This window comes from Dendrobates tinctorius, unplaced genomic scaffold, assembly GCF_039654945.1.
Source record: "Dendrobates tinctorius isolate UK_male_01 unplaced genomic scaffold, ASM3965494v1 ptg000315l, whole genome shotgun sequence".
NCBI classification, from domain to species: Eukaryota; Metazoa; Chordata; class Amphibia; order Anura; family Dendrobatidae; genus Dendrobates; species Dendrobates tinctorius.
In genome coordinates this window covers 4,633,157-4,658,318 of record NW_027361982.1, presented here as the reverse complement: position 1 = coordinate 4,658,318, position 25,162 = coordinate 4,633,157, and the positions used below count along the sequence as shown (strand labels likewise).

Sequence of the window (25,162 nt, the reverse complement as noted above, 5' to 3'; positions counted from 1 at the left end):
TGCCGGTGAATTTTCAGGTCACGTAATGCTTTTTAGTGTTTTATTGGCTGCAGGATAAATTTGTGTAACGTGCTGGCAGCACTCAGTGTCACTCAAACATTGTAAAAGCTGTCAGTTTGCAGAACTAGAAGCCATTTTAGAGGCCCAATACTCCCCAGCCTGGCCGGTTATTACACCCCCCAATGGCAAACATGGCTGCCTGTGGTCTTCACCTCTCTGCTGTAAAGCAGCACTCAACAACCCGCAGCAAATATGTCTCAGTAATTAATTAGTAATTAACCCCTGCTGCTGTGTGACGCATGGGGAATGGCAGACAGCAGAGCGGAGCGACTCTGCTCATGAGGACTGCTCTATAATGGAGAGTTCCTCTAATGGTTTAAAGGGTAATTACAGTCAAAGCTAATATTAAAATCAGTTTTTTATTGAATCCGAGTTACCCCAATGATGGAGCACAGATTTCATGTCTTTCCAATACTAATAATTACTTTCCTACTGCCCCTATGTACGATAATATAAACACTATAATGCTGCCCCCATGTACGAGAATATAACTACTATAATACTGCCCCCATGTACAAGAATATAACTACTAGAATTCTGCCCCTATGTACAAGAATATAACTACTATAATACTGCCCCTATGTACAAGAATATAACTACTATAATACTGCCCCTATGTACAAGAATATAACTACTATAATAGTGCCCCATGTACAAGAATATAACTACTATAATACTGCCCCTATGTACAAGAATATAACTACTAGAATACTGCCCCTATGTACAAGAATATAACTACTATAATAGTGCCCCTATGTACAAGAATATAACTACTATAATAGTGCCCCCATGTGCAAGAATATAACTACAGTAATACTGTCCCTATGTACAAGAATATAACTACTATAATAGTGCCCCATGTACAAGAATATAACTACTACAATACTGCCCCCTATGTACCAGAATATAACTAGTATAATACTGCTCCCTGTGTACAAGAATATAACTACTATAATACTGCCCCCTATGTACAAGAATATTACTACTTTAATACTGCTCCCTATGTGCAAGAATATGACTACTATAATACTGCCCCATGTACAAGAATATAACTACTATAATACTGCTCCCTATGTACAAGAATATGACTTCTATAATACTGCCCCTATGTACAAGAATATAACTACTATAATACTGCTCCCTATGTACAAGAATATTACTACTATAATACTGCCCTACAAGAGTACAATGACTATAATACTGCTTCCTATGTACAAGAATATAACTACTATAATATTGCTCCTATGTACCAGAATATAACTACTATAATACTGCTCCCTGTGTACAAGAATATAATATAATACTGCCCCCACGTACAAGAATAGAACTACTATAATACTGCCCCCTATGTAGAAGAATATAAATACTATAATACTGCTCTCTATGTACAAGAATATAACTACTATAATCAGGGCTGCCACTAGAAATTTTGGGGCCCCATACTGGCAAAATTTTCGGGGCCCCCTTGAGACTCCGCCCAGGCTCCACCCAGCCCCGCCTCCACCCCTCAAATTATCCACAGTGCCACCGCTCTCTCTTGGAAAAACTCCACTTCTCACCTATCACACTTTAACAGTTCCCATCACCAGATCACATATAGCCAGCAGCTTTTGCTTTGGACAAATATTTTTTTAAGCCGCCACCATAACAGGGTAGACACTTTTGGCCGGGCTCTACTCTACTGTAACCTATTAAATATTTGATAAAATATGCAATACACTTTAGGTATATTTTTATTTATTTTTCAATGTTTAAAATGACCAATAATATCACATACAAGGAGCAAATACCGTTACACCATGTCCAGACCACATATTACCACCACATAGTGACCTATAATACCACACACAAGGAACAAATACCACTGCACCATGACCAGACCACATATTACTACCATAGTGACCGAATAATATCACATACAAGGAACAAATAGCACCGCACCTTGACCAGACCACATATTACCACCACAAAGTGACCAAATAATAGCAACACACAAGGGACAAATACCACCACACCATGCCCAGACCACATATTACCACCACATAGTGACTGAATACTACAATGCTGATCAGTAATAAAAAAACAATACTATCACCATAAGTGGCATTATACACAGGAGATCTGTATTTAGTATGCAGTGTCTGTGTACAGGTTATATAGTGATCAATGACATTATACACAGGAGCTCTGTATATAATGTACAGGTAACACAGTGATCACTGGTGACATTATACACAGGACCTCTATATATAGTATACAATGTATAGTGTCAGTGTACAGGTAACACACTAACTCACCAGTGATGTCTCTAGGTGAAATCCTTCATCCTTGCTTTTCATTCATCCAGCACAGATCACCATCACGTCTTCCAGCCAGGGCTCGTCTCTGCAGGAAATAACACAGTTATCTAGAGCTCCGCTTGCAGAACACATTACTTATTTTTTCCCAACTTCTACATTACACCACATGAAGAAAAAAAGGCGACATAGTGTCGCTCAGCAGAGTAACAGAACCCCCCCATTTAAAACAGTATCCTCAAAAAATTAAATACATCACTGCAGTAATAATATCCCTTAATTAGCCCCTCTGGTAATAATATCCCCCATCCTGACCCCCGTGTATCTCATTCCTGACTTTAGCCATATGTTCTCCCATCCCGCCCTCATGAGTATCCATTCTGCCCCATATGATCTCCATCGTATCCATCCTGCCCCATGATCCTGTGCGATCGGTCTCCAATCATGCCCCGTATCTCCATTCTGCCCCAGTCTCCAGCATTCTGCCCTCATGTCCAGCATTCTGCCCCAGTCTCCAGCATTCTGCCCCAGTCTCCAGCATTCTGCCCCAGTCTCCAGCATTCTGCCCCAGTCTCTAGCATTCTGCCCCATGTTCAGCATTCTGCCCCAGTCCAGCATTCTGCCCCATGTTCAGCATTCTGCCCCATGTTCAGCATTCTGCCCCAAGTCCAGCATTCTGCCCCAGTCCAGCATTCTTCCCCATGTTCAGCATTCTGCCCCAGTCCGGAATCCGGCCTAGTCCAGTATTCTGCCCCGGTCTCCAGCATTCTGTCCAAGTCTCCAGCATTCTGCCCCAGTCCAGAATCCGGCCTAGTCTAGTATTCTGCCCCAGTCTCCAGCATTCTGCCCCAGTCTCCAGCATTCTGCCCCAGTCTCCAGCATTCTGCCCCAGTCCAGCATTCTGCCCCATGTCCATCATTCTGCCCCAGTCCAGCATTCTGCCCCATGTCCAGCATTCTGCCCCAGTCCAGCATTCTGCCCCATGTCCAGCATTCTGCCCCATGTCCAGCATTCTGCCCCAGTCCAGCATTCTGCCCCATGTTCAGCATTCTGCCTCATATCCAGCATTGTGCCCCAGTCTCCAGCATTGTGCCCCATGTCCAGCATTCTGCCCCAGTCCAGCATTCTGCCCCATGTCCAGCATTCTGCCCCAGTCCAGCATTCTGCCCCATGTTCAGCATTCTGCCCCATGTTCAGCATTTTGCCCCATGTTCAGCATTTTGCCCCATGTTCAGCATTCTGCCCCTGTCCAGCATTCTGCCCTTGGGCCCCCTGGATCGCCGCTGTCAAAAAAAAAAGTTCTCCTTACCTGGCCGCGCTCCAGCTCTGACATTAGATGCCGGCGAGGTGCGCGTTGCGGCTGACGTCAGCTGCTAGCCTCCGATTGGCTGGCAGCTGTTAACTATTGACGTGCGGGCCGCCGGGCCCACATTTCAATAGCGTTTAGCTGCCGCCCGCAGCGCCGCTAGCCAGGGCCCGGTTTACCTGCCGGTAGGGGCCTGGTGAGCAGAGGAGACTGGGCCCCCTCTGCCCACCAGGCCCCATACGCCAGTCAGGGCAGTAATGCCCTAATGGCGGTCCTGACTATAATACTGCCCTCTATGTAGAAGAATATAACTACTATAATACTGCCCCCTATGTACAAGAATATAACTACTAAAATACTGCCCCTATGTACAAGAATATAACTACTATAATACTGCTCGTATGTACAAGAATATAACTACTATAATACTGCTCCTATGTACAAGAATATAACTACTATAATACTGTTCCTATGTACAAGAATATAACTACTATAATTCTGTCCCTATGTACTAGAATATAACTACTATAATACTGCTCCTATGTACTAGAATATAACTATTATAATACTGCCCCCTATGTACAAGAATATAACTACTATAATACTGCTCCTATGTACAAGAATATAACTACTATAATATTGCTCCTATGTACAAGAATATAACTACTATAATACTGCTCCTGTGTACAAGAATATAACTACTATAATACTGCCCCCTATGTACAAGAATATAACTACTGTAATACTGCTCCTATGTACAAGAATATAGCTACTATAATACTGCCCCCTATGTACAAGAATATAGCTACTATAATACTGCCCCTATGTACAAGAATATAACTACTATAATACTGCTCCTATGTACAAGAATATAACTACTATAATACTGCCCCCTATGTACAAGAATATAACTGCTATAATACTGCCTCCTATGTACAAGAATATAACTACTATAATACTGCCCCCTATGTACAAGAATATAACTACTATAATACTGCCCCCTATGTACAAGAATATAACTACTATAATAATGCTCCTATGTACAAGAATATAACTACTATAATAATGCTCCTATGTACAAGAATATAACTACTATAATACTGCTCCTATGTACAAAAATGACAGTGACATGTAGACATACATTGGTATAAGATCTCCAGCAATTAAAGTAACAGCAGTATTTAGTATGTTGTGATGTCCAAGACATTGCTATCAGGGCAGCGACTGTGTGGGATTCCTGGTTGTTGCTCTCCCTCGTCTTTTCTTGTGGAGATGTCCTTTTGAAGATAATAGACATTGTGGCACTAGACTTCTTTCTTTATTGTAACTACAAGCCCCAGCAGGATTTATATTGTCTGTCTGGAGGTCCTCTTTGGTCGTCTTTCTTTCCCACATCACTTTCTAGTCTTGTCCCAGTAACAATTCTTACTTCTCTCCATGTACAGAGATTGTAGAAGATTCTGCAAAAATCCCTTTGACCTAAATACAAATTGAATGAAGGAGAACGATTGGGAGGGGGCAAACATGTATGGGGAGCAGATACTTCCAGGCCCCATCACTTCTTTAAGCTGCTGTATCGCCTATGCTTGTTCTTGTGGTTTTCTTGTGCCTCTTTTCATGGTTACTCCAGACCCCTCCTCATCTTCGGCCTAGAATTTTCCTCCTTGTCTTACTCCTGCAGCTCTGCAGTCTATATGCCCAATCCTCAGTTTTACAGTTTTCTTTTATATTTTACCAAGAGTTATGTAAACTATTTACTGGCATTTCTTCCCTGATACGTTGTTCTATTGTGCAAGGAAAGGATCTGGCATTGGCTTCTTGGTGTTCACAGAAGGGATTTCCTGAACTTTCAGGATCAAGCTTTCTATGATTTCAGACAAATATATGAATATTTCTTCCACCATTCTTACTTATATTTTTTCATCTTGCTCTTTAGTTATTTCATCCTTTTCTTCATCTTTTTTTCCTTTAATTGTTCTCCTTCCCTTGTTCTTCTGTATTCTCCACTTGTTTATTTTATCATTCTTTTATTCTTCATCTTCCACTTCTTCCCTTTATTAACTTCTCCCTATTTTTGCTTTCCTTCATGTTTTTCATTTCAGCCCATTTCTTCATGACTCTTTACCGCTTCTTGTTCCTCTCCATCTTTCTCTTCTTTCTTTTCTTTATCCCCTTTCTCTTTTTTGATTTCTTCCTCTTCATCTTTGTCTTCTTGTTTTTCTTGTTCTTTGCCATTCCTTTTCCCTTTTTTCTTCCTTGTCTTATTCTTCCCGTTCTTCACTTCCTTCCCTTCTTATTTTTATCATGCATCTTCTTTTTCTCTTCCACTTATTTACTATTTTATTTGCCCAGTTTGTTTCTATCCTAATTTCTTTCATCTTTTCCACCATCTTTGTCTTTGCCTTTATCATTATTAGTTGTTTATCTTCATGCTATTCTCACCTATTTCATCTGATTCCTAGTTTTCTCCTATTAGTTCCTTCCTTCCTATCCTCTTTCCACAACTTCTTGTCCTAATCTCCTTCCTATTCTTCCTTAGGCTATGTGCACACGTTGCGGATTCCGCTGCGGTTTTTTCCGCGCGGAAACGCAGGTAAAACCGCAGGTAAAGTGACCTGCGGTTTTCCTCCGGTTTGGTCTGCGGTTTTGCCCTGCGGTTTCACACCTCTACTATGGTAGAGGTATGAAACCGCAGCGGAATCGGCAGAAACAATTGACATGCTGCGGAAAAAAAACCGCAGCAAAACCGCGCGGAAAAAACCGCACCGTCAGCACAGCGTTTTTGAAACCCCATAGGGTTTCATTGTACTGTACTTGGTCAGCGGAACTGCTGCGTTTCCGCAGCGGCAAAAACGCTGCGGAAACGCAGCAGAAACCGCACCGTGTGCACATAGCCTGATATTTTCTCCTTTTCCCCTCTCCTCATTCTTCCATGTTACTGCTTCTGCTTTCCTTTCATCGTCATCATCATCATCTTCATCTCTATCTGTTTCTCTGCCTGTTCTTAACCCCATCTTTCTCTTTTTCTCCGTCGTCTTCCTCTTCAATGTCATCACATTTTGTTCTCTTTCCTCATTTTTTCATTTTTTTCATCTTTTTCGCCTTCTCACTTTTTCTTCATCATTATGATCCATTTTTTCTTCGCTCTCTTTTTTTCTCACACTTCCTCTTTTAGCCCTTTTTTTATTTTTCATCAATTTTGCTTTATTACCTCCTTTATATTTCCTGCAATTTCTCCTCTTTTTCCACATATTACACACATTTTGTTTTCCTCTTTTTTCATGTCATCTCTCACTACCTTGTCTTCATTTTGCTTACTCTTTCACAGTCATTAGTTTTTTAGTTTCTTCTATATCATCATCCCAACTCTGCCCTGTCTTCTAATAGTTCTTAGGGCCACTGTGGCTATATGAGTGAGGTTTTCTCCAGATTGGTCATTCACCTATCTTTAGATGTTACAACGGTCTATTCATGGTTTCTTATACTGAGAGTCTCCACAACCCAATTCCTGGAGATAACCAATCCTTGAAACTTTTTATGGGATAATAGTAGAATATTCGTGGCTTCGCTCGCGTAAAATATGTTCAATTTTTGGTTATGGTAGCTAAACTAAAATTTTCAGTGTCACCCTGAAATTGACATTTTCAGAGTGATACAGTAAAATTTTTTTTCCATTTTAAATTTTTATTATTTTGGCATTTTACTAATTTGTCGTAACATTGATGTGAGCAACAACTTCTTTTTTAATTTCAACATTTTTAGTGATTTTACATATTCAATGCATATTATGTAGTATATACTCTTATAACTATTTTTTTAACTATTTTTTATCAAAAATGAAAATTTATGCGCCTTACACAAACATATAAAACATTTACACCCAATTAACTACATAGTGCAACCCTTCCCGCCTCCCTCCAGTGTAATCTATAAGTAGTTCACGGACAAAAGAGTAAAATTGGTTTACAGTTAAACAACTATCTATTGTAGTGCTTTTTGGTAAGCAATGTTCTGGTTTTACCTTCAGGTGCATATATGAAAAGATTTTTGGGGTTACCCACTCTAGAGCAAGCAACGTACAACTGTCCATGTGAAAAACACGGGTTCTCCAAATTAATGTCGGCTACTTTAAGTGATTGACATGCGTGTGTGGTCCTTGCATGCGTGTGTGTGTGGTGTGCATGTGGTATTTGTGGGGTGGTGTTTGTGTTGTGTGTGTCTAGAGTGGTCTGGTTTTTGTGTGGTGTTGTGGCATTTGTGTGGTGTTGTGCTTGTGGGTTGCTGTATGTGTGCTGTCTGTGTGATGTTTGTATGGTGTTTGTAAAATGTTTGTTGTGTGTGGTGGTGCGGTCCTTTTAGAAGTGACTCTTTGGCGCCGTCGCTATAAACCGTCCCTGTCAGTCACAACTGTTGTTTTCTCCTCAGCACTTTTACTTTCACCTTCACCTTCACCTTTCTCCATTATATGTATAGGGCTTAACTTCGGGGGCCCCAATCTCATGACGGGGGGACGCTAGCAATATTTAACATGCCCAGTGTTCTACTTCTGTGGGTGGTGAGGGGGCGTGCCAAATTTCACCCAAATCGGGCAAGAACTGTAGATTTGTATAGAGCGGGCTTCTACAGATTTTGAGTTTCATATATATAGATTACGTGTGAAGTGTGGACAAAGCAGAATAGTATTTCATGTACTGCATTCTCTTGAAAGTTGTGTCATTTCTTGAGGTCTGGGATATCGGTGGACAACCCTGGACAACGACTTCCTTTGTTTGATCAGATTGAGCTCTCTTCTGCATATTGAACATTTTTCTAGTTGTGTCTTTCTTCCTTTTCCCTCTCTGTCCAAGTGCACAAAATAAGATAAAGCCTTAGTTTGCTCCTTGGTGAGAAGTGAAGTGGAAGGTTCTTCTGATATTCAAGGATGTCCGTGTTACAATGTTTTGAAGGCTATAACTTATTTTTAGTGACTTGTATGCTTTTGCTGGTTTCATCTTTTATGTTTCTTAATTTTCCATGGGTTCTCCTGTGTTTCTGGGGACTTAGTCTTGACTCTGAGGGTCTTTGTATTGATTTCATCTACTCTGTACCACATTTTTAGAGCTTTTTTTGGCTTACTTTTTTTTTTTCTTTTTTTTTTGGGGTCTTTGCACTAATAGATTTAGACCAAAGCAGAGTTTGTCATTACTCATCATGACATTTTTTGGTGCTGTGTTTTAACTTAACTTGGAGAGAAAGAAGGATGCACAAATTATGTAGCTCCAAAGAGTTAGTCAACGCATTTTGCACTGCTACATCTCTCTGTATGTTTAGCTACCTGCGCTTGCATGGTGTCATGCTCCCTTCTTTGCTCTCACCTGTCATCTGCTTGACACCTCCGTCCTGTTTCCATTGCTCTCCCTCTGCCCCTATTGCAGCCCCATCCTCTCTCTCCCCCCTCTCTCATTTCCCATTCTCTTTGTAATCCCTCGCTCCCTTCGGCGTGGGTGACATCATTGCATCTCCTCCTCCTGCTCCCTCTCTCCATCTCTGTGTCGTTCTCTAGACTGCAGAATTAAATCAGGAATCGTGCAGATGCTGCGGTGCTCTCCTGCCACATCCGTGGGCTGTCTTGCTGCACACTGACACTGCCTGTCTAATTTAGTCACTGGCTGTCTTTCTGGATTTCCCTTTTCCATTCTTTTCCATTCACTGATCCCAGGCATTCCATTCTGTACATCGCTCCTTCCTGACAGTCTAATTGCACTCTGGTGTACCTGTCAGTCTCATGGTTCCACCTGTTCTTTTTGCTTCCTGTTGATCTTTGTGCTTTAACATCTTTGCCATCTGTTTATCTGTTTAATATTTTTTGGTGTGTTTTGCTTGTGCTCTCTTGTCCCCATCACTTGCACTCTCGCACCTTTTAACCCTCTCGCACTTCTTTTCCCTGTATCTGCGTGTGCGATGTCTCCCACTATACCCAATCTCTCCAGCCTCCTGTTACCCTTGTTCTCCCCACTTCCCCAATGATGATGTCTCCCCCACTGGCCATGTCTCTGTCTCTCTGTGTGCCTGTGCTGACTCTCTTGCTCTGTGATGCGGTCTCAGGTAAGAAAGCCTTGCACGTGGGTGCTCTCTTCCCCATGAGTGGGGGATGGCCTGGGGGACAGGCCTGTCACCCAGCTGCACAGATGGCCCTGGAGGACGTCAACAACAGAAGGGATATATTGCCGGAGTATGAACTTAGACTTATTCACCATGACAGCCAGGTGAGTGCTGGTAATGGTGGTGGTGGTGGTGGTGGTATTGGTGGTGGTGTGAGAGGTGGTTGTGCTGGTGCTGGTGGGTGAAGGCTTTTTGGGGGTGATAGGTGGTTACCGGTCTCTTGTTGCACACCTGTATGTAACACCTGTACGGTTTGGTCCTGGACACCCCGACAGGCTGTGGATGACAGTGGTGAACTTTGACTACAAGAGATACTACTGGAGGGACTGCTTCATTTGTCAGTGACTAGAAAAAAAGCAAAGAAAGAATAAAAGATGCCAAAATATAAGTGAGAAGGATTAAGAACAAAAGTGCAAAAGAGAAAGTGAGGAGGAGGAGGTGGTGAGAGTGACAGGATGGAAGACCGCAGGGGAAAAGTGAGAGACAGCCATGACAGGATTGAGACCACCACAGGGGGGCTCGGACACTGACTGTGTGACCTTTACTAAGACTATCTCTGAGGGGGGAGAGAGAGTGCAGGGGGTGCAGCCAGGCTCTCTCACAGGATTACCCCCTGCGCTCTCATTATTCCACTCAGCTCTCTCACTGTTACCACGGCAACGGAGGAAAGGGTAAAATATTCCGGAGAAGAGAGATAGACCGAGAGAGTGAGAGAGAGAAATGGGCAGAGAGGGGGGGAGAGAAAGAGACAGATGGGGAGAGAGACAAAAACAGGAGATGGAAGGCAGCAGGAGAGGCTGAGGAGGGAGAGCACTTTCATCATCCACTTTCTATCAGTTTAGTAGTGACAGTCAGGGCTTCGACTCTAATTGTGCCATCTCACATTTGTCTGCCCTCTCTAGTGTGACCCCGGCCAGGCAACGCGCCACCTGTATGAGTTGCTGTACAATGACCCCATAAAGATCATGCTGATGCCAGGGTGCAGCAGTGTCTCCACTCTGGTGGCGGAAGCGGCCCGCATGTGGCATCTCATTGTGGTGAGGAGCTTCGCTGGCCACTCCAACGCTTTCTTTGTTTTCCCTCTTATCTTCACCATTCAGCCGTCAGGTCTCTTGGTTTCTTCTTCTTTCCCACATTCCTCCACTTGTCTTCATCTCCTGTGCTCCCTTCCATTCTCAGTGGTTTACCACTGCTGTTGATCTTCTTCCTCTGATCTTCTCTTTGGTTCCACTGATCTCCTTATCTTGAGCCTCTTTTTTGTTTTCTCCAGTCTGCTGCTCTCTTATTTTTCTTGTTCATCCTTCTAGTTCTTGTTCTTCTGCCCCTAATTAGCCCCTGTCACCCGCTACTCTTCTTTCATTATCTTCCGCTGCCTCCTAGACAGCCCCATTTATCCCTCTGCACCTTCCGACTGTTCATCTTACTTGCTGTTGTATTCTTCTCATCTCATCATTTTGTTTTGCCTTTGTTATAGTTTTATATTTTTTACAATGCCTTAACTATTCTTCATCTCTTCCCTTATGTTCTTAAAATCAGGTTTTCTTTTTAGTTTCTTTTCTCTTTACTATTTTGATCTTTCTTTTTTCTTCTCCCTCCCTTCATTCTTTCTTTTTCTTCTCTCTTTCACTCATTTCTTTTTCTATGTTTCTTTATTTCTTTCTTTGTCGCTCTTTCCTCTCTCTCGTCCTTTGTTCTCCTATTCCTTGATTATTCATTAACTTCCTTTGATTCATTATTTCTTTTTCGATATGTCTTCCTTTTGCTTTCTCTATTTTCTTTCCATTGTTTTCTTTCTCTTTCCTTTTTCTTTGCTCTCCAATTACGCGATTAATCGCTGACTTCCTTTCACTATATTAACTATATTCTACAAAATGTGTTATTACTGATTTTATCTTTTATGACGTCTCTTCATTCTTCTCTCATTTTCAACATTTTACTCTTCTCCATAGCTATAATCATTCTCTTTTTCTTCTCCAACACCTCTCATGAGTGTACCCAATCTCATATAATTGATCTCCTCACCCTCCAGCTTTCTTATGGCTCCAGTTCACCGGCGCTCTCTAACCGTCAAAGATTCCCGACCTTCTTCCGTACACATCCATCTGCAACCTTGCACAATCCTACCAGGGTCCAACTCTTCAAAAAGTGGGGATGGACTAAGATTGCAACTATTCAGCAAACGACCGAGGTCTTTACTTCTGTGAGTAAAGATGATCTAAAAATGTCACATCATCAGAAAAAATATCATTGTGTAACTCAAGTATCTCCAGAAGAATAAATCCTTAAAAATGTGTTATTATACAGATGTTTTTATATGTTCTTGTTTAAAAAGTCTGAAGTCTTATATAATAATATTTACATGTTATACTACCAAAAGTACCAATAACTTTCACTATGGGTGGCTACAACCTACTTGTGAATCCTGCTCTTGCCAACTACCATATGCAGCTGGCCTGAGGGTCCAAAGCTGCCTAAACATATAACATTAAAGGTGGTCCGATGTGCCATCATCCACCCCTAAAATTTTATTAGATGCTCTTATGAAATTCTATGAACACGATATTAAAAAAACAATTAAGTCCAAATCATTTAGCCACTAAAGTTCCTCAGTGTTTCTAAACTTGAATGAAGCATTAGTGGATCTCCAAGGCTTCAAATCTAGGTGAGAACGTATCACGATGGCCATCTTATAATATCATGAAGCTCATTATCATCTTAATAGTCCAAAGGTGTTCTTGAATAGTCCCACGGGCCGCTGTAATTATAAGAAGTGTTCCACCTTTCATTTGGCGTCACTGATTAATTCCTTCCCTTTCTGTCCAGACTCTGGATGACCTAGAGGAACGAGTGAAGGAAGCCGGCATTGAAATCACGTTCCGCCAGAGCTTCTTCTCTGACCCCACTGTTCCAGTGAAAAATCTCAAGGTATGGACTGTCATACTCATTGTCACTTGGGAACTTCCTGCTGGCAGGAATTAGAAGTGATTGTCCTTTTCGGGAGACTCACCTTTGGTCAATGAGTAGGACTGGAGCGCAATGATTGACATTACCTGGTCAATAAAGATCATTAAATGACTGTACTCAGCCCTATTCCATGTGACGGTCTCTTCTCACTTTCTCTCCTCATTTTCTCTTTTCTGTTTTCTTTCCAATATTTGACGTCTCACTTATTGTTTTACCTTATTTTTCAGAGACAAGATGCTAGAATAATCGTTGGATTGTTCTATGAAACCGAGGCGCGGAAGGTCTTTTGTGAGGTAAAATTAGCCATTACTTATTTCCTGAGAGGTATTTGGCTTGGTTATTATTAGAACTACTTTTTTTTTTGTCTTCATCATGAAACGGTTCCACGTTGCCACCTTCTTGTAGCTCAAGTTAATTGGTCTTCTGTATATATGGTTTAAGAAAACAAGAGAATTTAGTCAAAAATGTAAAAAAATCGTGACTGCATATTGAATATACCATATTGGTCAATACAGTGAAACCAAATACCCAAGATTATGAAGGCCGCCACTCGACGCATGGGCATCACAAAACCTCTAAAGGTATCATGTGGTGTTTTCACCAAGGTTCTAGCTGCAGATCCTGTAGATCCCATGTGCATTGCTCGGTGTGGCTTACATGACAAAATTATCAATTGGATTGAAATCTGGGGAAAATTTATAGACAAGTCAACACCTTCATCTTTTTGTGATGTTCTTTACTTTAGCTCTCAAAATCTGATGTCTAAGACTTTTGTTTAGTGTATTCTTTCGGAGTTGTGCGTAGTCCACTTTTTTTTCTCTAAATTTACTCTTGAGCAACCATATCGTTTTTGTAGTTGTGTTAAATTTTTTAAAAAACATCTTCTTTCAGGTGTATAAAGAACGTCTCTTTGGTAAGAAGTACGTTTGGTTTCTGATTGGTTGGTACGCCGATAACTGGTTCAAGACACCGGATCCAGCTATAAACTGCACGGTGGAGGAGATGACTCGGGCCGTTGAGGGTCATGTAACCACAGAAATAGTCATGTTGAACCCAGAAAACACCCGTGGTATCTCCAATATGGTAACTATGGCCTCCATATACTTCTGTTTCACCCTTTACCTAATCTGCAGTCTTGTTGACTCAAGTGTGATCTTCTTCTTATAGACCTCCCAGGAGTTTATGGACAAGCTTCAGAAACGTCTTGGCAAGGATCCAGAAGGTGTCGGAGGTCTTCAGGAGGCTCCTCTTGCTTATGATGCTATCTGGGCGCTTGCACTTGCCCTTAACAAAACAGCTTATGAGTTATCAAAGAAAGGTCTCCGACTAGAAGACTTCAACTATAACAATGATAACATCAGCCGGGAGATCTACAAGGCCATGAATTCATCCTCCTTTGATGGTGTTTCAGTGAGTCTCCTCCATTCATTATTTATTTAGGTTTTTTTTATATTGAGGCTTTTCTCTTCCACGCTTATGTCTTTATATACATCATGTTTTGCTGAGAAATAATGTTTCCTTCATTGGAATTGAAGATCTGCTTTGTTCTTGGACTGCTAAATGATATAGCGCAATCTTCTACACTATGATCTTCAAATAGCCACTTTACCATATAAACTATGGCATTTCATAGTGCCCATATTGACTTCATGGTATTGTACGGAGCTGATGAATACTTAGCATCTATTCAAGTGCCATTGATTTTTACAGGGAAGTCAATATTGCCGTGTTTGTCATAGGAGTCAAAGGTTTCATTTACATTTCCGAAGCCATGCTGATTTCTAATTATTTGGTTTTAGAAGTTCCATCATTTAATATTTAATGGTGCTCTCCGGGCAAACTTAGGCATGATACCCAAGTGCTGGTCTGCTGGATGCATCTATAGTGATCTCAACATATATTTTCCCTCATAAGTAAACATGCAATGGTCTTTTTCCAAAATTGGTCCACCCAAGACCAGGGCAACCCTATGACCACCTGGGCTAATCAGACAATAGGAACAATGGGCCTTCTTAGTTGCCAGGCCTCTGGGGACACTGCCCATTGGCCCAGATGCTCTACTTGCCCCTAGATTACATTCACATATGAGTAGACCAAGAAAAAAATGGCACCTTTAAACACTGCACATTTGCCCCAAGATCAAATTCTCATATATAAACCCGCATAGAAGTGATAAATGACTATGCCGAATGACCTGGTCAGTGCACACACATTTTTTTTTATATTCTCCACATAAATTCCATGATGGATGGATCAATAAGTCACAAAAACTGCATGTTCTGAGTTATTGATCCGTTCTTTATAACATGCATTTGCCGACCATCTGGTTGTGCCTGGGATTAAATCATCCCTGTGGCGTAAGCAGCCGCCGATGTCTGTGCGCACAAATGATCATATAAACCAGCGCACATCAGATTGGCGTCTTCTCCTTATTTTAGAACCTGTTGTTTCCATCTATTTCCAGGGTCACGTAGTCTTTGATGCAAGTGGGTCACGTATGGCCTGGACACTTATAGAACAGCTACAAGGTATGTGACGCTGGCTGTAAACTTCATCATCTTTACTAAGGTTTGATTAGAAAATCATAGAACAGTCCTTTGTAGAATAAAGTCACCTTAATGAAGTTTTTCATCCTTGTAGACAATTATTATTTTTTATTTAACTGCATATATTTGGGGATAAAATTCATTTTTGTAGTTGGGCTCATACACATTTTGTAACAGCTTATATTTTATAGTGGACACCAAAGAGTGATAACTCCTTTCATCCACTGTAGCCAATGCTAGTTCATACATGTTCATGCTGGAGGAACCATTCATCGTTGGTGCTCTAGAAAAGATTCCTTAATATGTTCATATAATACTGGGTCCTGTGTGTTCCAGGTGGACTCTACAAGAAAATCGGTTATTATGACAGCACAAAGGACAACCTCTCCTGGTATAACAATGACAAGTGGATAGGTGAGTGCTCACACCGGCCCTTACTCTCGGATCTGTCTTAATAACCCTTTCAAGTCCCTTTTTATCCAATTTGTTCCTCTATCTTGAGCACCTCACACTTATTAAATGTATACTATCACCAAGGATTGTATTCGTCCCTTTATATTTATTGTCACAGTACTGTTGCAGGATTTTCGGGGAAAGGAACTCCTTCCCTATCCCTCACATTAGGGAGCGCCCTAGCCTATCCCTGTCCCCCGGATTACCCGTGAAGTTGGAAACGCTGGGGTCACGTGCCGTGCTATGCTCCTGACTCACCATTATTTGTTCCCTCCTCCACCCAGGATGGTGTGTGGCCAAAGTGTATAGGATTATACTAACCAAACACACCAGGGAAGACAAACAGGGAAAAAAAAGAAAACTGCAATTATACAGAATACACTCCCCAAACAACAGAGTGGAACACAGGGGAGTGTAATGTAGGTGAAATCAAATAGGAGAGGATGAACACACAAACAAACTTCACACAGAAATTGCCACAACAGCTCTCCGAACGCCAACTCCAAACACCAAACAACTCCAAACCAGGAAGAATGAACCCTCACTGGCATTTCTCAACTGATTAACCCTAGCACTGCCGAGCAAAGAAATCCTACTCTGTTTAGTACGGTATATAGTGAAGCAATTTTATCCAGTTCAGGAGTTTGGGTAACCAGACGCCGCAATATCCTGATCCCTCTCTGTCACGGTATATCTCACAAATATTGATATTCCTCCACATTATACCCATAGGAGTTTTCATGACCTCCCATTCTATATCCAAATACTGGAAATAAGGGCATGAGGCTGAGCCATGATAACAACCCCACAGCATCATCCTCCTCCACAATCTGTACAGTGACACAATGCAGTCAGGAGGTAATAACTTTCTGGAATCACCAAACCCAGACTCCAGAACCCAAACCCAGACTTCTCCTTCAGAACCAGATATTAAAGTGATCAGTCACTGCACAGTACACGTCTCCTCCAGAGTCCAGTTGTGGCGGCTTTAGCCACTTCATCTGACACTTGACATAGTGCTTGGTGATTTACAGATGCAAGGAGCTGCTCAGCCATGAAGCTCTTGGCAGGGGCGCAGTGTTTGTGCTGATACCAGAGGAGGTCTGGACTCTGCAGTTATGGGGTCGAGTATTGGTGACTTTTCTGCTCTCTGCGCCTTAGCCTTCGGCCCCCGACTCTGTAATGTTATGGGGTCGGATGCTATACAACTGGGAGTGAAAATTGGGCTGGATGTTACATCACTGGGGGGGATGGGGTTGGATGCTATATCACTGGGGGGTAATGGGACCAGATGTTATACACCTGGGGCCGGATGTTATATCACTGGGGGGAATGGGGTTGGATGATATATCACTGGGGGGTACTGGAGTCGGATGTTATACACCTGGGGCCGGATGTTATATCACTGGGGGATAATGGGGCCAGATGTTATACACCAGGGGAAATGAGACTGCAGGAGACACCAAAACTCAATGACCAAGATGTGGCCTATTACTTTTCTCCTTCCTGTGTGTTATCACCAGGGATTGTATTTCGATCCCACTGCATCATCCTCCTGACACTTCTCATACATTATCACTTGGGATTATTTTGGTCCCTCTAATTTCTCCTTCTCACACTTTGTACACATATATTATCAGCAGATTATTTTGGTCCCTCCTCATGTTCTACTCTTATATTCTCCTCTCACATTCTCGCCCGGCCTCGTCTTTCTCCCTCACCCTCTCTTTCCTGCTTCTGTAGGTGGTTCCCCTCCTGCTGATCACACCAAGGTGATTATCACTTTCCGATACGTCTCTCAGAAACTCTTCATTTCCGTGTCCGTTCTTGCGGGGCTCGGGATTCTCTTGGGATTTGTCTGTCTGTCCTTCAACATCTACAATAGTCACGTGAGGTGAGTTGGCGTGAAATGAGATGCTGGTCCCCAATCTTCATACTCCACCAAGCTGGCCTTACGCCCTGCCTGCACCATACTGAGGGTCACACCACAGGTCTAGGTGATACTTGTGGTGCCCCAAGCTGCTGCTGTAGATGTCTTCCTCCTCCTTCCGCTCTGTTATGTGTGACCACCACCCCATCCACTGCCTGTGGGAGCAGTGGTCCCATAGAAGTGAATGGAGCAGTTTTCAGGCCTGTGCACTATTGCTCCATTCATATATGACTTTGGGACCCCCGTTCTTGGGATTGATGGGTCTTCCAGCTTTTGGACCCCACCGATCACACACTCATTTACCGGTCATAAGTTTTATATTTCGTATCACCCCTTTAATAACTGAATCATGAAAAGTTTTTCAACTTTCTAGTTATGCAAATTGTTTCTTCTGAGAGGAAGAGGACTAGAACTCTAGTGCCACCTATTGGAAGTAGCAATACTAAAAGTCAATGTCGACCCTTTAACGAGCCTTGTTACATGACTTAGGATAAAAGCCAAGCCAGAATCTCAATTTGCAGACACTGAGTTTCGGGGTACTGCCCCTCGTCAGTGCAAAGTGTGAGATCTGGTTTGGCACAGTATGGCACAGATCTGGTTGGGCACAGATCTGGGTTTGCAGTATGTGTCTGGAAATTGAGATTCTGGCTTGGCTTTTATCCTAAGTCATGTAACAAGGGTCGACATTGACCTTTAGGATTGCTACTTCCAATAGGTGGCACTAGAGTTCTAGTCCTCTTCCTCTCTGAAGAGACAATTTGCTTAATTTTCATATTTCCCAGAGGAGCATTGCGGCTTTAAGTCTACTCATCTCAACATGCTTAGCATGTCATTCTTCACAAGGAGAAATGATACTTCTTGGATATCAACTTTCTAGTAGAATTCTTCCAGAACTGTGCTTGCTGTCAATGAATGGAAACATTCTGTACAGTGGAAAGCCACCCCCAGCTGTAATCTTATCCTGTCTGGAGCCTAAAGTCATAAAATATTTTATTTTTGCATTTTTTTAAGGGGGCAACTTGTAAAGCTGGGTGACACAGTGTGGCTGTGATTGGCAGTCTGCACAGGGGACGTTCACCCAGCTTTCCCAGCCTCCTAAAAGGCAAATAAGGTGAGAATTTGCTGCATAATTTTGCAGATTTGCCATTCAGGACTTTGGGAAAGTTGGGTGACAAGCCCATTTGGAGCCAATGTAGAACTGAGCAAAGTCTATAATAACTTGACAGATGTAGCAGAGCTGTTTACATAGGACTGCTTCTAAAATTCTTGCAATGCAAAAATGATACAGGGCTTAAAAGCGAGATGACAGATCCGGCTCTGCTACATCCGTATATTTCATTGGTGACTTCTTTTTCATAAACTAAAGGGGGAAACGCTCTACAAAGCACTTGATTGGCAGGTTGAAGGAATCACATGTGGCGTGCTGTCTCTTCCCTGCAGGTACATCCAAAACTCACAGCCCCATCTGAACGATGTGACGGCCACCGGGTGTATTCTGGCGCTCGCCGCTGTCTTCCCTCTTGGTCTCGATGGACATCACATTGAGAGGTGGCATTTCCCTCTGGTCTGCCAGGTAAGGGGATACAGTGAGTGTGATGGGGAGAGGGAGATCAGCGGAGAAGGGGTCACATGGAGGAGGCACCGCTCATCTATTGCTGGGAGCTTAGGCAAGCGGAGAATGAGGCCGCCATCGTCTCTTACAAGACATAGGATGGAGGTTAGGGGGCAAATAGTGCTAGGAAGGAGGACTGTGACAACATGTACTAGCAGGGGGCACTAATTTATGGGTGTTATTTTAAAACCCTTCACAAAAGAGGGCAACCTAATTTATTACATTTAGTATGTAGTAGGTGTAATACTGTAATGGTAAAATTATCAAATACTTCAAATTAGAAATGTATAGTTCTTCTGATTCCCTATGTTCCTTACCCCATGTACAGGGCATTGCAGTAGCTTAGGTATCCATGGTTACGACCATTCATATAGTGACAGTTATTTAGTTATTAGTAGTTGTAACCATGGATACCTAAGCTACTGCAATGCCCTGCACATGGGTTAAGTGACATAGGGTAATCAGTAGAACTATACTACATTCCTACTTAGATTTATTTGCTATTATTATTATTACACCTACTAAATATTGGGATAGCATTTTGAAGATGGAAACATCCCTTTAATGGCTGTCAAGGTATACTGGAAGTTGTAGTAGATGTACAGCCAAAGGTTGCAATCAACAGAGGTAGCTAAAATCTCCTTTGGTCACCTCCATCACCTCTGCTATCTTCTTCCATGCCCCGCAGGCCCGTCTCTGGCTCCTGGGTCTTGGATTCAGCCTGGCGTACGGCAGCATGTTCACCAAGATCTGGTGGATTCATACGGCATTCACCAAAAAGGATGACAAAAAGGAAAGGAGGAAGGTAAGGAGACAATGCCCTAATAATATGTAATCATCTGCAAGGGACGGGGCCGACCGGTGGTGTTATGTGGCTCAGCCTAAATCTTGAGGGTCCCCGAAGCAAAATCTCCACCACAGCACCAGACTATCACCGGTCTTTAATAGTATTGACAGAACCAAAGCGCACGTCCATGCAGAGCAGAAATATCATACGAGTCATGTGTGTGAACGTACATTGTATTGGTCTGCTCATATGGGCCAAAAAGGACCTTTTGGGCCCCTTAGACCTCAAGGCCCCAGGGCAACCTCAACCCCTGCACCCACTGTAGTTACACCCCTACTTGTCTTCTATAAAGGTCACTTATATTGCAATGGTGGTTAAAAAAAATATGAATTTAAAATTTCATAAGAATTTGGCCACTAGGTGGCGATGTTGTCTTGATATTTCTTGTTTAGAATCATAGAATCCTAGAGTAGGAAGGGACCTCATGGGCCTTCTGGTCCAACCCCCTGCTCAAAAGCAGTATTCGCTAAATCATCCCAGACAGATGTCTGTCCAGCCTCTGTTTGAAGACATCTATTGAAGGAGAACTCACCACCTCTCGTGGCAGCCTGTTCCACTCATTGATCACTCTAACTGTCAAAAAGTTTTTTCTAATATCTAATCTGTGTCTCCTCCCATTCAGTTTCATCCCATTGCTTCTAGTCTTTCCTTGTGCAAATGAGAATAAAGATGATCCTTCTACAATGTGACAGCCCTTTAGATATTTGTAGACAGCTATTAAGTCTTCTCTCAGACTTCTCTTCTGCAAGCTGAACATTCCCAAATCCTGTAACGATTCCTCATAAGACAGGGTTTGCAGACCGGTCACCATTCTGGTCGCTCTTTTCTGAACTTGCTCCAGTTTGTTGATGTCTTTTTTAAAATGTGGTGCCCAAAACTGGACAAAGTATTCCAGATGAGGTCTGACCAAGAGGAGTAAATGGCAATAATGACTTCACGTGATCTAGACTGTAATACATCCTAGAATTGCATTTGCCTTTTTTGCTGCTGCATCACACTGTTGACTCATATTCAGTCTGTGATCTATTAGTTTTCCCAAGTCTTTTTCACATGTGCTGTTGCTTAGCCCTATTCCTCCCATTCCCAGATGTAGTACTTTGCATTTTTCCCTGTTAAAAACCATTCTGTTAGTTGCTGCCCACTGCTCCAGTTTATTTATATCTTTTTGAATCCTCTCTCTCTTCTCTAGTATTAGCTATCCCTCCTAGCTTTGTGTCATCAGCAAATGTAATCAGTTTACCCTCAATTCCTTCATCTAAATCGTTGATAAAGATGTTGAACAATACAGGGCCCAGGACAGAGCCCTGTGGTACCCCACTTGAGACATTCTTCCAACTGGATGTGCAGCCATTTATGACCACTCTTTGGGTCTGATCACTAAGCCAGCTATGAATCCACCTAACAGTTGCATTGTCCATTCCATACTTACTAATTTTTTCAATAAGGATTGTGTGAGATACTTTGTCAAATGCTTTGCTGAAGTCAAAGTATACTATATCTACAGCATTTCCCTGATCCACCCAATCTGTGGTTCTGTCATAGAAGGAAATTAAGTTAGTCTGACATGACTTATTAGTTACAAACCCATGCTGACTCTGTTTAATCACTTCATTCTTATCCAGGTACGTACATACATGTTGTTTAATAATTTGTTCAAAGATCTTTCCTGGTATAGAAGTCAGACTCACCGGCCTATAGTTGCCTGGGTCCACCTTCTTCTCCTTTTTGAAGATAGGAACAACATTTGCTCTTCTCCAGTCTTCTGGGACTTCTCCTGTTCTCCAAGAATTTTCAAAGATTATGGAGAGGGGTTCAAAAATTTCTTCTGCTTTCTTCTTTCTTTCTCCTTCAGTACACTGGGGTGTAATTCATCTGGACCTGGAGACGTGAATTCATTTAGGTTAGCTAAGTGTTTCCTCACTATCTTTCTGTTTATAGATATCCTGGATTCTTCTATTCGCTTAATAGGACAGTGAAGAACAGTTGATGTTACATTTCCTTTCTGAGAGAAAACAGATGCAAAATAGGAATTTAAAAGTTCGGCCTTCTCAACATCCTGTCTTACCATTTCATCATTTTCATCCTGTAAAAATCCTATAGCATCTTTGACTGTTCTTTTATTTTTGACATATCCCCAAAATCCTTTATTATTGCTTTTGACGTCTCTTGCAAGCCTCAATTCATTGTCAGCTTTAGATAATCTGATTTGTGCCCTGTAAGTTCTGCTGACAGCATTATATTCTTCTTTAGATATGCCTCCCTCTTTCCATTTCATAAACATTTCTTTCTTCCTTTTTAGCATGTGCTTAAGTCGTGTGTTCATCCATCCTGGCTTCCTTAAATGCTTCCTATTCTTCCCTCTTTTTGGAATTGTTAACAATTGTGCCTTGAGAATTTCATTTTTCAAGATTTCACATCCTTCCTGGACATTTTTGTCCTTAAGGATATCCAGCCATTGGATCCCTCCAATTCTCTTTCTGAATCCCTTAAAATCTGCCTTATATGTTTCTTATATCTGAATACAAATATCTAGACAGTAAGAAATGAGATCCATGTATTAAATCTTCTCTTGTGAGCCAGGGTCGCAGTTTTTTTTGCATTTTTTGGTTACTCTATGTGTTAGCATGCAGTTTTTGATGTTTTTTTTTCTTTTACCATGTGATGCTGCAATGCCTCCCACTACCTGGATGTATTTAATATGTGCAATAACTAGGGATACACATGAAGGTTGACGCATTGACTAATCTTAATTGCATGAAGGGTTTTTTTTAATGATGGGCTTCCTGGTAATTATGCTAAATACATGGAAAATTGATGTAATTTCACGGGTGGCAGAAAGACGTGTGACTGTGGGGATGTGATTATTTTATTATGTGCGAGCAGCCTGTGTGGAGAATTAACCTGGCCTTATGTCGGCGGTGGTCTCTATAGTGTGATTACCATTGTATATCATACGCCAGACGTCCTCGGTTGGGGCATGGTGTGAATAACGTACACCGTCCACTGAGGTGAAAATACTGGAATCCTTCACAAGAAAACATGATGGCTGATGATGTCAGCGTCTGTCCCAGTAGAAGACCATTGGGTCCAGATGTGAGTCAGGAGTCCAATACATGGGGGCTCACTATCATCTTTTGGAAGGGATCACCAGAGGCAATGACGGGGCAGGACTCTCGTAAATCTACGTGGTTCCCAGCCCGTTTTGATGCCGTCTCTTTTCCCGCAAGTTAATGGTTTGTTGCGGTTGAATATGAGTGAAGCCGACAATTATTTATACAATTGCCTTGTAGAAATCTCAATATTCTCTGGAGAACTTCACATTTTTATTAATATATAAATATATATATATATATATATATATATATATATTGTTTTTGGCAAGAATTCAGCTTGTTAGATCAAAGATGAGATGAATGTTTACTTATTAAAGAGATAATGCATCTCTTCCGATATATTATAACAATAATATAGGTCTGTGGGAAGCCGACGGATCATAACCAGTGAGTGATTGAAGTCTAGATAAATTAAGGAATATTGCCGGGAGAAGACATATGAGCCCATATCACCATATCTCTAGTCCAGGATATTTCTAGTGTCGTTAAACTGGTGCCTCGTGTTGCGCGGTTAGCTCCATGGTCCCTGATGTGCAGAAGAATCAGTCCCTAATCAGTCTGTGGAGTCCAGTGGTTTGGTACCTTATTCCATTGTCTCCACTAGTTTGGTGGACCATATTCTAATGCCCAGTTGTCTAGTTCCTCAGTTCATGGTGTCCATTGTTTTTGTGGATCATTACCTTATGTCTCACAGTTTGGTTGTCCTTATTCTAGTATCCAGTTGCCTAGTTCTCTATTTTCTTGGTGTTTAGTGTCCAATGATCTAGTGTCCCAATTACTGATGTCTAAAATTTTGATGTCTCATTTCCTTGTGTCCACTGGTTTGGTGTCCCAGATTCAGTTGTCCACTTAGGTCTTTTCTCAGTTCCTAGCATCCAATGGTTTAGGATCTGGTAATTTAGTGTCCCATTTACTGGTGTCCTTCCATATGGTAGCCCAGATTCTGGTATTTAATTGTCTACTTCCTCGGTCCATGGGGTCCCGTCGATTGGTGCCTCATTCCCTTATGTCGAATGGTTGAATTACCCAAATTTTGGTGTCCAGCTGGCTCAATCCTCAGTCCATGGTGTTCAGTGGTTTAGGATCTAATGATCTAATATCCCATGTACTGTTGTCCACTCATCAATGCCTTATTTTTCTGTGTACACTGATTTAGTGGCCTGTATTTTGGTATCCAGTTGGCTAGTTCCTCACTCCTTGGTACCCAGTAGTTTAATGTCTACTGGTCTTTTGTCCAGTTTACTGTTGTCCAATGATTTAGTGATTCACTTCCTTGTGTTCACCTGATTTGGTGGCCCAGAATATGTTGTCCACTTATTTAGTTTCTCTTTCCCTGGTGCTCAGGGGTTTGAGATGTAGTGATTAAGAGTCCCATTTACTGTTTTCCAGCATGTTTTTGGCCCAGATTCTGGTGTCTGCTTGTCTCTTTCCTCTGTATGTGGTGTGTCCACTGGTTTGGTCTCACAGATTCTATGTCTAGTTGTCTACTGGTTTAGGATGGAATTTGGGTATTCTGATGTCTAGTCTAGTTCTTTTGTCCATGATATCCAATGTTTTTTTTTTTTTTTTTGCCTCTTCACTTGTGTCTCATAAATTGGTTGCCAAAATTAAGGTGTCCAGTTGTCCAGCTAATTAATCTCTTGGTGACCAATGGTTTAATGTCCTATGATTTAGTGTCTCATTTACCGGTTTTCAACAATTTGGTGCCTCATTCCTCTATGTCCATTGGTTTGAAGGCCCATATTCTGGTGTCCAGATGTCTAGTTCCCTAACTTCTTTGTACCCAGTTTATTGGGATTTAATGATCCAGTGCCACATTTATTGGTGTCCACCAATTTGTAGGTCCTTTTTTTCTAGTTTACAGTTGCTTAATTCCCTAAGTTCTTTGTACCC

General features: G+C 41.9%; 1 protein-coding gene across 1 annotated transcript in view; it reads left to right on the top strand.

The window, feature by feature from the left end:
• GABBR1 (gamma-aminobutyric acid type B receptor subunit 1) overlaps positions 1 to 25,162 on the top strand; it is a 134,994-nt gene that overhangs the window by 73,823 nt on the left and 36,009 nt on the right. Inside the window, exons 7-18 of the mRNA XM_073561300.1 lie at positions 9,748 to 9,908; positions 10,707 to 10,841; positions 11,834 to 12,004; positions 12,628 to 12,729; positions 12,996 to 13,061; positions 13,660 to 13,851; positions 13,936 to 14,178; positions 15,233 to 15,296; positions 15,651 to 15,728; positions 17,511 to 17,661; positions 19,138 to 19,270; positions 19,998 to 20,114. Coding sequence (XP_073417401.1) covers positions 9,748 to 9,908; positions 10,707 to 10,841; positions 11,834 to 12,004; positions 12,628 to 12,729; positions 12,996 to 13,061; positions 13,660 to 13,851; positions 13,936 to 14,178; positions 15,233 to 15,296; positions 15,651 to 15,728; positions 17,511 to 17,661; positions 19,138 to 19,270; positions 19,998 to 20,114 — 1,613 coding nt within the window. The remainder of the gene's footprint in view (positions 1 to 9,747; positions 9,909 to 10,706; positions 10,842 to 11,833; positions 12,005 to 12,627; positions 12,730 to 12,995; positions 13,062 to 13,659; positions 13,852 to 13,935; positions 14,179 to 15,232; positions 15,297 to 15,650; positions 15,729 to 17,510; positions 17,662 to 19,137; positions 19,271 to 19,997; positions 20,115 to 25,162) is intronic.